Source organism: Camelina sativa, chromosome 2, assembly GCF_030686135.1.
Source record: "Camelina sativa cultivar CO46 ecotype springtype chromosome 2, ASM3068613v1".
Taxonomy (NCBI): Eukaryota; Viridiplantae; Streptophyta; class Magnoliopsida; order Brassicales; family Brassicaceae; genus Camelina; species Camelina sativa.
In genome coordinates this window covers 2,015,481-2,030,076 of record NC_141881.1, presented here as the reverse complement: position 1 = coordinate 2,030,076, position 14,596 = coordinate 2,015,481, and the positions used below count along the sequence as shown (strand labels likewise).

The following is a 14,596-nucleotide window of genomic DNA, read 5'->3' as shown; positions in this document are numbered from 1 at the left end:
CTGAAATAATATATAATCACTTTGGGGAGGGGACTACTAATTTTGTGGGAAGGATATTGAGCTTAAAAGTAACGAATGAGAGTCTTGATGTTGGACTAAAGTAATTTTGCCTTTAGACAACTATGAAAAAAAAAAAACATTATGCCTGCTTATAAACAGTATTAGCGTAAGAAAGAAACAAAATGTTTGACTTAACATTGAAACCAAAATAAAATAAAAATCAGGAGAAAAAATTTCTTCAACTGGTAAAAATATAAGCAGAATCCAAAATGGTGTTAAGGTAAAGTAAGATTGATTTATTTAGTTAAATTTGAATCGAACACCCCCTGCCCTAATAACCTGTATATATTTTTTTCTGAACAATTTGTGATAACGGATAAATTAGTAATCATAAATAAATTCCAAACCGAATTACTCGACATAGTGCGATTGACATGTTTGGTTTGAATTGGGACCCCAAGAGACAAAGCTAAAAAAAGTTAGGTAATAGGCAAAGAGTGTAAAGCAATTTGGAGTTGATGGTCAAATATAGCAAAAGTATGGGCCAATACATAAATGGAGAGACATTACACACATAATTTTTACATTTCGAAATTATATCAGTTTTGGACTTTTTTGTTTTTGTTTTTCTTTGAAACTGATGAAGTAGTTTTGGACTTTATCTTCTCAGCCATTATTCATTTATTTCGCGTATAATAACGTACGTTTTTTTTTCCTAGGTCACCATGAAATGTTTTGTATTTAATTGGAATTATGAAAGTAACTATAATAAATTAAGTTTTTGATTTTTGATCTTCATCTAAGTAAGAATATTACATGTGGGATCAAAAATGTTTTTTGAGCCACATCGCACAGATAACATGTTTTTTCCCTGACCAAACAATGTTTTTTAAAAATCTTTCATGAAAAGTACTATTATACTCGTCATCCTGCTGCACCCATGATATATGCAAATATAATGTGATTTGGCCATATACACCTAATACCTTAAACTTTAAACCCTATTAACGTACGGCCATACACCAAATACTCGACACTAAAGAGTAGAGTACTTTAACTATTTGTGTAAAAAGTTGGTGAAGCAGAGTGTTTAAGGCTTGCAAGACGTCATAATAATGGTGGCTAGTTAATTTGAGACTGCAAGAAAAAAACGAATTAGCGATATTGAAAGTTAAGTGTTTTGAGAGAGAGACTCCATCAAATAAATGCTTTCAATCATTACATTTCGAAATAAGTAAAAATTAGGTCGATTTAGGTGTTGTAGAAGAAAGAAGACACCAAATTTAAATGAAAAATATTTACGGTTGAATAATTTTGCTTAGTTTGAATTAATCAAAATCAACATAATGCAGCATTATCTGATGCAGTGATGCTTAGGGAGCAAATTCCGAGTCTAGCATTGTCTCGTCAAGGTCGTCAAGATGATGGAATCTAAGCAAAATATATCTAAACACGTTCCCAATCATGAACTGATGTTCCATACAGAACACTAAATCCAGATTAATACATCAGTTTCATCCATTTCACATTCTTGAACAATTCACATGTAGGTCCTTCCCATTGCAGTTTCAACAATATACTTTGTTTGCCTAACAATTACCATGTATACTGCCTTTCTTGCTCCACAAGTTAACTCTTTAAAAGGTTTAGTTAGGATCTAGTTCATTTTTTTATATTCATTCATTACTTAACGCCTCAGCCCATTATTAACCACTTAACTAAAGCATATAGACATATAGTCTTAGTCAAATAACTAGAATGGAGAAATACTTCGAAAAAGATATGCAAAACCACATACTTCTTTATTAGTACTTAAACAATCTTAGGACTTGTTTAATCATATTATTACACGACGACGTCAAAACTTGATTGACACTCAACAATTCCTAATCTACGCAAAATGCACAGATCAGGTCACACAAACTGTTCAACATTCAAAAATCTTAGAATCTTGAATTCCCTATTTCCTGATTCGAAAATGGTTAATCCTGAAGTAAAAAACAAAATGAATCGTTTCAACCGTAAATGTGAAGGATACGTGAATCAATTGTAGAAACAAGGACAGAACACAAGTGCTATAATAAGAATTACTCTCTTATTAATCTTAAGGAAAATAGTTCAAAACCTTAAGCTCAAAAACTCATAAATTGTGCTACAAACTAGCACCTCCTTATATAGAGGAAAACACAAAACCAAAACCCAATAGGATAGTACAACCAAAATATATTTTAGATTCTCCCAAAACATATTAATCCTTATCTCATGTATATTTAGATTCTCCTAAATATACTTGGCTTTATCCTCAAGTTATTGCAAGCTTACAACAACATTTTCCCCCCTAAGCTTGGAATCATCATCTTCACTTACTTGGCTTTATCCTCAAGTTATTGCAAGCTTACAACAATATTTTCCCCCCTAAGCTTGGAATTATCATCTTCACTTACTTCATACACTCCCATAAGTGCTCTCATCTCTTTAAACTTCATCCTTCCAAGAGCCTTGGTCAGAACGTCCGCCCTTTGTTGACTGCCAGGAACATGCTCAACACTAACCTGCTCATTATTGACACACTCTCGTATGAAGTGGAACCGAGTGTATATGTGTTTGCTGCGGCCGTGAAACACATGGTTCTTGGTGAGCGCAATAGTTGACTTGTTGTCGACCCGAATGACCACTTTCTCGCTTCTTTGTCCAGTTACCTCATCGAGTAGTTCTTGAAGCCAAATTGCTTGTTTGGCTGCTTCAGTAGCTACCATAAATTCTGCTTCACAAGAGGACAAGGCAACAATCTCTTGCTTTTGTGAACACCAAGTAATCGGTGACTCACCAAGATAAAACATATGACCCGTGGTGCTTTTCCCATCATCAACATCAACATTATAAGAGCTATCACTGTAACCCACAAGCCGTACCTCATTCGTGCGTTTGTAAAACAGACCAAAAGAGCTTGTTCCTTGAAGATACCTAAGAACCTGTTTCAAACTTGCTCCATGTGAAACCTTAGGCTCCTGCATATACTTACTCAAAACACCAACACTGTAGGCAAGATCCGGTCGTGTGTGAATCAGATATCGTAGACAGCCTATGCTTCTTCGATACTTTTGTTCGTCAATGGCAAGTTCTCCTTGCGACTTAGACAGTTTCAAATTCATATCCATCGGTATATGAGTAGGATTGCACTCTCCCATTCCAGTCTCCTCCAAAATCCTAAGAGCATATCTCTCTTGCTTCAGAACAATTCCCTCTTCAAGCTGTCTCACTTCAATTCCTAGATAGTACGTAAGCAATCCAAGATCACTCATTTCGAATTTCTCAGCCATTGCTTTCTTAAACTCGAGAATCGAAGCTTGAGAAGAACCAGTGACTAGCAGGTCATCCACATATACTGCTACCAACAAAAGTTCATATTGTACCTTCTTATAGTACAAGGAAGGCTCCTTAGAGCATCTCATTTCGATCAGAGTTTTGTTCAGCTTATCATTCCACACTCTTGGTGCTTTTTTTAGGCCATAGAGAGCTTTATGCAACTTATAAACCTTTCTTTCACTTCCCTTGACCACAAACCTTCCAGTTGATGAACAAATACTCGCTCCTTAAGATCACCATACAAGAACGCCGTCTTTACATCTAAATGATGTATCTTCCATCCGTTTGAAGCTGAGTAAGCAATGATGAACCTGATTGTTTCCATTCGAGCCACATGAGCGAAGACTTCATCATAGTCAATCCCATGTTTTTGAACATATCCCTTAGCCACTAATCTTGCTTTGTACTTGTTTATGCTTCCATTGGAGTTTCTCTTTATCTTGAAAACCCATTTTAGTCCAATAGGCTTTACTCCAGAAGGTAGCTCAACTAGGTTCCATGTATTGTTCTTCTCAATTGACGTGAGTTCATCTTCACACGCTTTTATCCAAACATCCGAAACAAAGGCTTCTACGAAGTCCCAGGGCTCTTCGTTAATGGACAGAAGAAGACGATCAAGGTCTTCATCATGTGTGACATAATCAGATAAGTACTTCGGATGTGACTTAATTCTTGAAGGTCTTCCTTGCGTCGAATTCGACTGCAGTTGAACATTGTCCTCATCATTCGACTCATCGCTATCTTTGTCTGCATCAAGATCTTGACACTGTTCTGTTTCTGTGAACTTTTGATCATCATTACCATCAACTTCGTCTTCGCTAGCTTGGTCTAAGAACCGAACTCCTCTGTTCCCATATTCACCGAACTTAACAGAGATGTCTGTAGAGTCCTCATGTTTCTCTTTTTTGACTTTTGTCCAATCCCAACCTTTGCTTTCATAAAACCGCACGTCCCTACTCACAATGATTCTCTTACTTGACGGATCGAGTAAACGATAGGCTTTTGAGCCTGGTTCAGTTCCCAGATTTACCAGAAGTCTCGACCTGTCATCCAGCTTTCTTCTTCCCACAGACTCTGTTTTTGCAAACACGATGCAACCAAAAGTTCTTAAGTGATCAAGGTTTGGTTTCACGCCTTTCAGCATCTCATACGGGGTCTTATCTACCAATGACCTTGTCGCAATTCTGTTGATCAGGTAAGTTGAGTGCCTTACGGTTTCTCCCCACAGATAATTTGGTAAGTCCATATGTTTCAAAATACTTCTTGACATCCCTAAGAGCGTTCTGTTTCTCCTCTCAACAACTCCGTTTTGTTGAGGTGAATACGGAGCTGTCAACTGCCGAATGATTCCATTTTGCTCACAAAACGAGTTGAACTCAGTTGAGGTGAACTCACCACCCCTATCGGTTCTGAACGCCTTGATCACACACTTAGTCTCTTGTTTTGCTATTCTTTTAAATTTCTTGAACTTATCCAATGCTTCACTCTTCTCTTTCAACATAACTGTCCACATGTAGCGTGAATAATCATCTATTTACACGAAGATATACCTTTTCTGAGCTAGCGTACACAGTGTGATAGGCCCACAGAGGTCACCGTGTATGAGCTCCAGAGTCTGCTTAGCTCTATACGAAGATGCCTTCGGGAAAGGATCCCTCACTTGCTTACCGAGTAAACATGACATACATGTCTGTCTTTCAACTTTAATATTCAGTATGCCAGTAACTAAATCTCTGTTTATCATTAGCTTCATCGTGTGTGTGTTGATATGTCGAAACCAATTGTAGACATTCGACACTCTCGACTTCCATCACTACTTTGTAAAGTCGGTTTTTGGACCTTGTTGTTCTTACAATAAGTCTACCTGTTCGATCATAAAGCATCAACTTATCATCTAACATTCGTACCTCACAACCTGCTTCAGTGGCTTGGCCTAGACTCACTATATTGCTTTTTAGATCTGATATATAGTATATGTTATGCAAAGCTTTCTTCTCACCATTCTCAAGCAAGAACCTTATGGACCCCTTACCCTTTATGTCAACCCGAGAATCATCTCCAAACCGAACCTTTCCTGTAACATCCTCACTGAGCTCATAGAAAAACCTTCTGTTTCCACTCATGTGGTTACTTGCTCCATTATCAAGGTACCATATATTGTCGGTATCAATATCAGTTTCAAAATTACTCGGCTTCACCTTGTCTTCCTGCAGATAGACTACTTCATTCATCATTTTTCTCCACTATCTCTTGAAGCTTGAGTAGCCTATCTGGACAGTCCGAGGCATAATGACCTTGCTTGTCACAGCGAAAACAAGTGATATGAGACAGATCCTGTTCTTTATCCTTCTGCTGAAAACCGAACCTGCCACATCCTCTACCTCTGAAAGAACGACCTCCTCGTCCCCTTCCTCTGTATCCTCCAAACGAGTTTGTATTGACAAACATGAGTTTGCCTTGGTCATCATCTTGGTCTGCTTCCTCTTCTCCAATTCTTTCTTCATAGGCTTTTAGGCGTCCTACTATGTTCTCGAAACTTGTCTTGTTTAAATTGAGCACTTGCTCAAGAGAAGCCACTATATGGATGAACTTCTTTCGAGGGAGACTCGACATAAACTTCTTAACAAGTACAGGTTCTGCTAACTCCTTGCCTAAAGCTGCAGATTTTGTCGAAATTCCAGAAAGTTTTTCGACAAACTCATCAATCTTCTCAGTTTCTCTCATCCTTAGACGATCAAACTCTGCCATCAGTGTCTGTAGTCTCACCTCTTTCACCATATCAGCTCCTACATGTCTTGACTGTATAGCTTCCCACATCTCCTTTGCTAAATCATTCTTAGTCTCATCGATGTTTCCTTTCTCAATAACTTCCCAAGATTTGTGAACTCTGAGACAGATCTTCATCTTCATAGCCCATACTGTGTAATTGCTTGAGTTTAGCATAGGGCACTTGATAGACGAAGATCCTCCTCCTTCAGATGAACCGAGGTTGTCATCCTTTCTTGTTATCAAAGTCTTGTCTTCTCCACCTTCTGTCAACGCTTTCACATCTTCTCCCGCCATTGTTTCTTGCTCTGATACCACGTGTAGAAACAAGGACAGAACACAAGTGCTATAATAAGAATTACTCTTTTATTAATCTTAAGGAAAATAGCTCAAAACTTTAAGCTCAAAAACTCATAAGTTGTGCTACAAACTAGCACCTCCTTATATAGAGAAAAACACAAAACGAAAACCCAATAGGATTAGTACAACTAAAATATATTTTAGATTCTCCCAAAATATATTAATCCTTATCTCATGTATATTTAGATTCTCCTAATAAATATATTTATCTTTATCCTTAAGTTATTGCAAGCTTACAACAACATCAATACGATTGAGATTTGAAGATATCAACAAACAATATATGAAAATTGAAGTTCTAATAAATTGCCCATAACGTTAATGAGCAGCCTTTTTTTTTCTTTTTTCATTTTTGCTACAAGATGTTAGTATACGAGAGAAATTCAAATACCTCTATATCATGTACTTCCTGAAACAAGTCTTATAACAAGATGAGCCCAAATTTCCAGTTATGTAAGCCCATGGCCCAACACATATAAATGGTCAATGATGTGTCGGATTAGCTTCAGGGCTTTGAATTAAAATTGACCCAAACAAAAAAGAAAAAGGAAAAACAAGAAGTCTAAAGAATCTGGTGCGACACCTCCACCAGTAGTATACTACTAGTACCTTTGTTAGAAGAAATCTAAAGGTGACAAAACGACGTCAGATAGGCTGAGAATAAAGATGGGTAAGAGAAAAATCTAAAGGTTGAATCCTATTGGTTACCTTATCCACTTAATCCAACAAACTCTAGCTTCTCATTTCACAATATTATCTCTTTACTTCTCATCCAACACATACCATTAACCCAAATTTGCTCATTAGACACAACAAAGAACACAAAAAAAACATGGCAACTCAAGCCGCCGGGATCTTCAACTCCGCCATAACAACCGCCGCAACCTCCGGCGCCAAGAAACTCCACTTTTTCTCGACGACAACCCACCGTCCCAAATCCCTCTCCTTCACCAAAACCTCGATCCGCGCCGAGAAAAAAGATTCCTCCGCCGCCGCCCCCGCCGCCGCTGCAGCCACCCCCGCCGTGAAAGAAGCTCCCGTGGGATTCACGCCACCGGAGCTAGACCCAAACACACCGTCTCCGATCTTCGCGGGAAGCACCGGTGGACTCCTAAGGAAAGCACAGGTGGAAGAGTTCTACGTGATCACATGGAACTCACCGAAAGAACAGATCTTTGAGATGCCGACAGGAGGTGCGGCGATCATGAGGGAAGGTCCGAATCTGCTGAAGCTAGCTAGGAAAGAACAGTGTTTAGCTTTGGGGACAAGGCTTAGATCCAAGTACAAGATCAAGTACCAGTTCTACAGAGTGTTCCCCAACGGTGAGGTTCAGTATTTGCATCCTAAAGATGGTGTTTACCCAGAGAAGGCTAACCCGGGAAGAGAAGGTGTTGGTCAGAACATGAGATCTATTGGCAAAAATGTTAGTCCCATTGAAGTTAAGTTTACTGGCAAACAAAGTTATGATTTGTAAGTTGGTGAAATCAAAAACATAAAAACAACTATGTGCATGTGATGATGACTATGTTTCATTGTTAATTTTTAATGGATCTTATGTTTTAATATTTCTTCTTCTATGTGATATCTTTTGTTGTTCTTATGAGACTCTTGAGAAAAACATTGTGATTATTCGTAACGCTTTAACTTTAAACCGAAATCAACGAAATAATTTTTTTGGAAAACCGGACTATTGACGTCAGTTTAGTATTGGGCTTCGAAGGCCCAATTGAGTAGAAAAATTTAAGGCTAAGATAATTATTGTGGGCCAACTAATTAAACCCAAAGATTCAATTTCAAACGGTCGGGTTTAAAGATTCGGATCCTAAATTCCCCGATCATCATCGTCTCACAACAACACAAACCTGAAACCCCACCCACAGTAACATCATCTTCGTCTCCCTATCAGTGTTCTTCTCTCCGATTCAAAACCCTAAGCGAAGTTCCGATGGTTCCCGTGGCCATAATAAACAGGAACAACGTCTCCCTTGTTATCTGAGTGTTCCTTCCGTTTCGGACTCACATTCGACGGAGCTATTTCGCCGTATTTGGCTCGCGGGCTTCTCGATTTTGCAAACGGTGGTGTGGAATCGCGTCTCCGTTCACAATTTCCATCTCGTCTGATGTTATTATAAATGCAAGCCACTTATATAGGTATCAAAATCGTTCACCTATTTCTATTCCTTTGTTCTGTGCGTTTTTCAGTCTACTGTGACTATGTTTAAGAGCGTGTTGTTCTTTGTTTTGGAGGATAAGTTTGAAGTCTTATATTGATTCTTTGACTTCAGATCTTTTCAAGTGTTTATAGGGAGTATGAAATAGGCTGTTTATGCTACTCCCACTCCCACATAGACTAAACAAAGTCTTATAGAGAAGAGGTTGGTGATGATCTTGTGCGTTATAGGAATTTTTGTTTAGGAATATGCACTTGGTTTAGCTAGAGTTCGTGTTGTTATGACTTCACTTGGGTTACCTGCATATTAATATTTACCAATTCTTCTAGATGCTAGCAAGTAGCAAGTAATGTTCTGAATATTTTGCTGTATTCAGTAGGAACTTCAATGATTACATTGGTGGCTTATATTGTTTTTTGGTTCTTTCGTTCTAGGACTTTCTTAGACATTTCGTTTATGCAGCAAAGATCATTTGGACTTGGTGCTTTTCTACATCTAATACCTGTTGGCTTTCAAATTTCTTGTCTGTGTCTACTACTGCATGCACGCTTAATTACCTATTTCTACTGTGACCTTTCCTATCTAACTTATTATTGCTTAATATTGGATTTAACATTCTTAGCAAATGGCTCTACTGTATTTTTTTTGTTTTTGTGTGCTTGAGGATCTGTCTTTTCATCTGATCTTATTTTTCTTTGTTTCATTCAGCTAGGAATCTCGTGAGAAGTCAACATCTTTATAGATTAGTGAGGAGAGATAAACTGCCCCAATTGGTTAGCTTGTCCGTATATCTTACAGACCTACACTGATCTGAAGATTTTTTACTTGTAACTTGTAAGTATCCTTATTTTGAAAGCATCCCTAATATGTGTGACATATAAAGAACAACCCTTTATCAGATCCAGACTGTGCAAAGTTTGTGACTAATAACTGAAATTCGCGGAGTCTGAGCTTGAAGTTTTTTATTTTATTTTGATTATTCAGTAGATCTTGTTCAGTGTTCTTCTCCCATTCAGTGTTCTTCTCTCCAATTCAAAACCCTAAGCGAAGTTCCAATGGTTCCCGTGGCCATAATCAACAAGAACAACATCTCCCTTGTTATCTGAGTGTTCCTTCCGTTTCGGACTCACATTCGACGGAGCTATTTCCCCGTATTTGTTAATCGTCCTCGCTAATTCGGCTCGCGGGCTTCTCGATTTTGCAAACGGTGGTGTGGATTCGCGTCTCCGTTCACAATTTTCATCTCTTCTGGTGTTATTATAAATGTAAGCCACTTATAGGTGTCAAAATTGTTCACCTATTTCGTTATGTGCGTTTTTCAATCTACTGTGACTATGTTTAAGAGCGTGTTGTTCTTCCCTGTGGAGGATAAGTTTGAAGTCTTATATTGATTCTTTGACTTCAGATCTTTTCGAGTGTTTATAGGGACTAGGGAGTATGAAATAGACTGTTTATGCTACTCCCACATGGACTAAACAAAGTCTTATGGAGAAGAGGTTGCTGATGAGTTTGTGCGTTATAGAATTTTTGTTTAGGAATATGCACTTGGTTTAGCTAGAGTTCGTGTAGTTAGTACTTCACTTGGGTTAACTGCACATATTACCTGCATATTAATATTTACCAATTCTTCTAGATGCTAGCAAGTAGCAAGTAATGGTCTGTAAATTTTACTGTATCCAGTAGGAACTTCAAGTAATGGGATAAAGTCTGATTACATTAGTGGCTTCTATTGTTTTTTGTTTCTTTCGTACTAGTACTCTTTTAGACATTTCTTTAAGAATTCGTTTATGCAGCAAAGATCAGTTGGACTTGGTGCTTTTCTCCATCTAATACCTGTTGGCTTTCAAATTTCTTTGTTTAATTCAACTAGGAATCTCGTGAGAAGTCTACACCTTTGTAGATTACTGAGGAGAAATAAACTGCCCCGAATGGTTAGCTTGTCCGTATATCTTACACTGATCTGAAGATTGATTACTTGTAACTTGTTAGTATCCTTATTTTGAAAGCATCCCTAATATGTGAGATTCAAAGAACAACCCTTTATCAGATCCAGACTGTGCAAAGTTTGTGACTAATAACTGAAATTCGCGGAGTCTGAGCTTGAAGTTTTTTATTTTATTTTGATTATTCAGTAGATCTTGTTTGGCTTTCTGCCAGTATCAGTGATCACTTCTTGAGTTTCATTTCTTTTGAGCAAACATTAGTCTTTCGGTGTGAATGGTGATAGTGACATGTATTTTACCATTTCTGGTGTTTGTAGATTTTGCTTCAGGGATGAAGACTTTGTTGCAGATTTACTGTGAAAGTGAAACACGTTCTACATGAAAGCTTAGACATGAATTAGAGCCTTTGGATAGAAAATTTTCGTCTTGCATTCACTCCTTTCTAAGAAATTCCTTTTCTGCGTTCTGTGTCATGGACGCTCCCAATCCCAAGCGACCTTGCCATGCCCCTCCGGTTACCTCATCCTTAGAAAACCCTTGTTCCCTCCCTAGTGCTCAAGGTTTCAACCAAAGCAACATCGATATGACTATTTCTTCTTTCCTTTCATTGTCGGACTTGCCTTTGTTCGCCTCACCACTCTCTATTGGATGCTCTTTTGATCGAGTGCTTGATAAAGTTATCCCCTCAGCAGCTGGAACTTCCCATGATGAATTCGAGCAGGATCGTTTCCTGGATCGTACTCTCCAACTCGCATCGGTTCTTTACAAGTCCACAGAACGTTGCATCAGAAAACGCGCCACCCTTAAAAATTCCATATCGTGGCCTCTCCTCCCTGAACTAACCATTAAGGTAACTAATTCCAACATTCTCATATCATGTATCTACTTCTGAAAGTATTGCGCTATTTCTCTACCCGCTTTGTTGAATCTGTAGACAGTGTTTTAGGGATGTATTTCCCGCCTGATCTCATAATGCATGTTACAAATTAAGAATGCTTAAGTTAAATTATAATTTGTTCATGGAATGTGTTTTCTCGAGTGATGTCTCGCATAATATGTTTTCTTATGCATATTCAGGTATTTTCAATGCTTGACACAAAGTCTCTCATGCAAGCTTCTGCATGCTGCACGATGTTCAACAAGTGTGCCATGGATCGTGTATGTTACTCTCACATCGACCTAACACCCGCTGCCGAACATGTTGATAATGGAGTTGTGTGTAGAATGATCCATCGGGCAGGAAAAGAACTCAGGTGAAATTTCCTCTGCCTGGGTTATCTTATATTGTGGTGGAGCTTGGTCTATGTATCTATGAAATCATCTCTCAGGTTTCGTTTATGTTTGCAGATCCCTCAAACTTGGTTCTATTTATCCCTCAGCTGGATCTACATCTTTGCTCACAAGATCCTGTCTTACCCCACTAACTTTTAGTCAGGGTTTTGCTGGGTATCTGCTTTATAACCAATATATACAAGTGAATGTTATGTATCAAATCTGTTATATTAATCTGATTTGTGCTGTCTGCAACACCTAGATAAAGAAAATGGATTTTACCAGTTTTATAGAATAACTGGTGTCTAATTAACATCTGTGTCATCTATTGAGTGATACTAACTTTTTCCATTCAACTAGGGGTTATTTGAGAAGTCTACACCTTTACCATCTCAGAATGATGGATGGCGAGTCCTTATCTCCTGTGTTGTCAGCCTGTTTAAATCTCACTGATTTGAAGATTGTTGGATTGTAAGCTGGCTTGGATCCCCTGAACTTCAGGAATTCTCCATTTCATTGTTGCTTTGTTTTATTTTTCCTCGAGACGCCATCTTCTATGTTTTTGAGTATTTTTTTTTGGTAGATTTTTTGTTGATATATATATATTTTTGCATTAATTAGTGTTTCAGGACGCGGGTTAAATCCACTAGAGCAGTTAGGTTTACTCACGAGAAACTGTCGCTTGATAGAGAACCTGTTCATAGAGATATATAATTCAGCAGGTAAATGTTTGTGCTATGAAGTTTTCCTTTGTATTTCATTTGAGTGTTTGCTCAAAGTTACCTACTTTGTGACTGGGAGTATAGGCCGTATAACAGATTCAAGCTTGTTAGAGTTTGGGGATAATTTCCCCAACTTAATTTCGCTATCACTCCTATGTTTTCGGCTAAATGACGCAATAGCACAAAAATTAATTAAGGTATGGCTCCTCTGGTTTTATTGTTATTTCTGCTCTTTTCATTTGATACCATCTAATACATTTCTACAAACCCGGAATAATTATATTTGTGATGTTTTTACAGGGTTTTCGTCACCTGAAGCACATTAATTTGTCGAGATCGCCTGTAATTAGTGGTTGCTTTTTGAGGTTAATGTCTTTTGAGTAAATGTTAATGATATCTTTATTAAGGGTTTCCTAGCAAATTATTTACGGCTTAAGATTTTGGTGGTAGGGGTTTGGGACTTTGCTGCAAAGATAGTCCACTGGAGACTCTAATATTGTGCAACTGCAATTCTCTAAAGGAGGTAAAAACACAACTAATTTATTTAGTTTTGTACTTCATTCTTAAAGTCACAGTCATGAGTTTTGACCGCACATTGGAATTCAGAGAGAAGTTTTGCTGTTTTTGAATTCTTTACTCGACGGAGACTTCAAATCCATTCGACTTATCGTAAGTTCTTATAGGAAATTTGCTAGTTTTTACATAAATTTGCGTATGACACAAGTAAATTTTCATTATCTTAATTAATGTCTTCTTCTTTTTTCTTCTATAGGACGTATCTAACAACCAAGGTTTAGTCTCTGATGATGAAGGCAGTAGTTCTTCTGGACCAAGGTAACTGACTTATTTGTTAAAGTTTTCTTTTGTCCACGATTTTTTTCATAATTGATCTGTTTTTACATATATATACTGTTGTTTGTTGTAGATTTCCTATCGAGGAGCTGAAAAAACAGAGACCAGATGTAACATTTGTGGCAATATTTGAATCACAATCATCATCATCAAGGTTCATCAATAACTAGCTGTGTTTATTAGGCTTTCATTTTTTTAATACCTTAAGTAATTGGATTTTTATATGGTTGTGTTTTTGTAATATCTTAGCTCAGAGGAGGTATATTCCGAGGGCAGCTCTTCCTATACTTCTAAGACTAGCAGCGATAGCCCTCTTTTCTGGAGTTCTAGTAATAGCAGCGAGGAGGAGCATGACTACGACGTGGACTCTACATAAGTTCAAAGGCCCTTATATTTTATTTTTGGGGTATCCAGAGAGGTCTCCGAAAAGTCAAATATTGTTTCATTCTCTCCGAGAATCTAAATAGTTTGTCTTCCTCCTCCTAATCTTCTCCATTAATTGGTAGTTATGCTAATGGATTTGTCCAAGAATTCATGTAATCCGTTTTCTAATAATTCTCGAAGAAACACGATCACTTCAAAAGTAAGAAACATTCAAACTGCTTCATCTGCTGCGACAATCTTTATTCCAGTAATGGCCGCAGCTTCCTGCTCCGATTCTTCTGCATTTTACTCGGAATCTGAAGGAGGTCTGTGATTCATGATATAGGATCAGCCTGGCTGTTGCTTTTTTAGCTTCATAGAAGACGAAGATGGACGAAACCACTATGACTTATATAGTCTATGAGTGAGGAAGAAGATCAAGGAATCTTCAGGCTTTTGACAAGAGATTCTCACATTTTTGGCAAACCAGGTTAATCTTTTCAATAACGAGTAATAGTTATCTTCTTAGAAGAGCTGAAAGACCAGACCTTACATTCACCATGATCCTCACCCCCAGTAGTTTTTGTTATAGCGGAGGAGCATTTGCTGCTAATAAGAGAGTTCTGAAGTTGGAAAACATCTTTAACCTTTGATGAAAAGTGCCAAAACAGATAGTTGTTTGTTTCTAACATGTACTACTTTATAAATCCACTTTAAGTTAGGAAACGACAATGTGGATACTGATAATGAGTTTGAGACCCTCACTATGTGGTTGCAAGTT

General features: G+C 37.8%; 2 protein-coding genes and 1 pseudogene across 10 annotated transcripts; 2 read left to right on the top strand and 1 right to left on the bottom strand.

Annotated features, from left to right (window-relative positions):
* Positions 1 to 5,589: 5,589 nt before the first annotated feature.
* Positions 5,590 to 6,429, bottom strand: LOC147948111 (uncharacterized). Its single transcript, XM_087493183.1, has one exon. It carries the CDS (start codon positions 6,427 to 6,429, stop codon positions 5,590 to 5,592), a length of 840 nt encoding a protein of 279 aa, XP_087349309.1.
* Positions 6,430 to 7,324: 895 nt separating this feature from the next.
* Positions 7,325 to 8,057, top strand: LOC104714583 (photosystem I reaction center subunit II-1, chloroplastic pseudogene; annotated as a pseudogene). Its single transcript, XR_015566002.1, has one exon. The product of XR_015566002.1 is annotated as a photosystem I reaction center subunit II-1, chloroplastic pseudogene (transcript).
* Positions 8,058 to 8,181: 124 nt separating this feature from the next.
* LOC104714591 (F-box protein At4g02760) lies at positions 8,182 to 14,043 on the top strand. Of its 8 annotated transcripts, none has more exons than XM_087464760.1 (16): positions 8,330 to 8,643; positions 8,778 to 8,867; positions 9,372 to 9,497; positions 9,648 to 9,928; positions 10,924 to 11,456; positions 11,684 to 11,859; positions 11,954 to 12,052; positions 12,239 to 12,349; positions 12,500 to 12,600; positions 12,685 to 12,797; positions 12,901 to 12,965; positions 13,051 to 13,123; positions 13,207 to 13,269; positions 13,373 to 13,434; positions 13,526 to 13,606; positions 13,702 to 14,043. In XM_087464760.1, the coding sequence occupies exons 5-16, from the start codon at positions 11,079 to 11,081 to the stop codon at positions 13,826 to 13,828; spliced, it is 1,449 nt and encodes a 482-aa protein (XP_087320886.1). In that variant the 5' UTR covers positions 8,330 to 8,643; positions 8,778 to 8,867; positions 9,372 to 9,497; positions 9,648 to 9,928; positions 10,924 to 11,078; the 3' UTR covers positions 13,829 to 14,043. The 8 variants fall into 8 exon arrangements, with proteins under 8 accessions (XP_087320893.1, XP_010430316.1, XP_010430327.1 ...); XM_087464773.1 differs by having other exon boundaries at positions 8,333 to 8,643; positions 9,651 to 9,928; XM_087464767.1 differs by having other exon boundaries at positions 8,182 to 8,643; positions 9,372 to 9,928.
* Positions 14,044 to 14,596: the final 553 nt, after the last annotated feature.

What these genes read in the sequence shown, in the direction of transcription:
- LOC104714591 (XM_087464767.1), top strand. Translation starts at nt 11,079, where the DNA reads ATGGACGCTCCCAATCCCAAGCGACCTTGCCATGCCCCTCCGGTTACC. An exon ending in TCCCTGAACTAACCATTAAG is followed by an intron (nt 11,457 to 11,683) that starts GTAACTAATTCC and finishes ATGCATATTCAG; the next exon opens with GTATTTTCAATGCTTGACAC. An exon ending in TTTAGTCAGGGTTTTGCTGG is followed by an intron (nt 12,053 to 12,238) that starts GTATCTGCTTTA and finishes CCATTCAACTAG; the next exon opens with GGGTTATTTGAGAAGTCTAC.
- LOC147948111 (XM_087493183.1), bottom strand. Translation starts at nt 6,429, where the DNA reads ATGGCGGGAGAAGATGTGAAAGCGTTGACAGAAGGTGGAGAAGACAAG.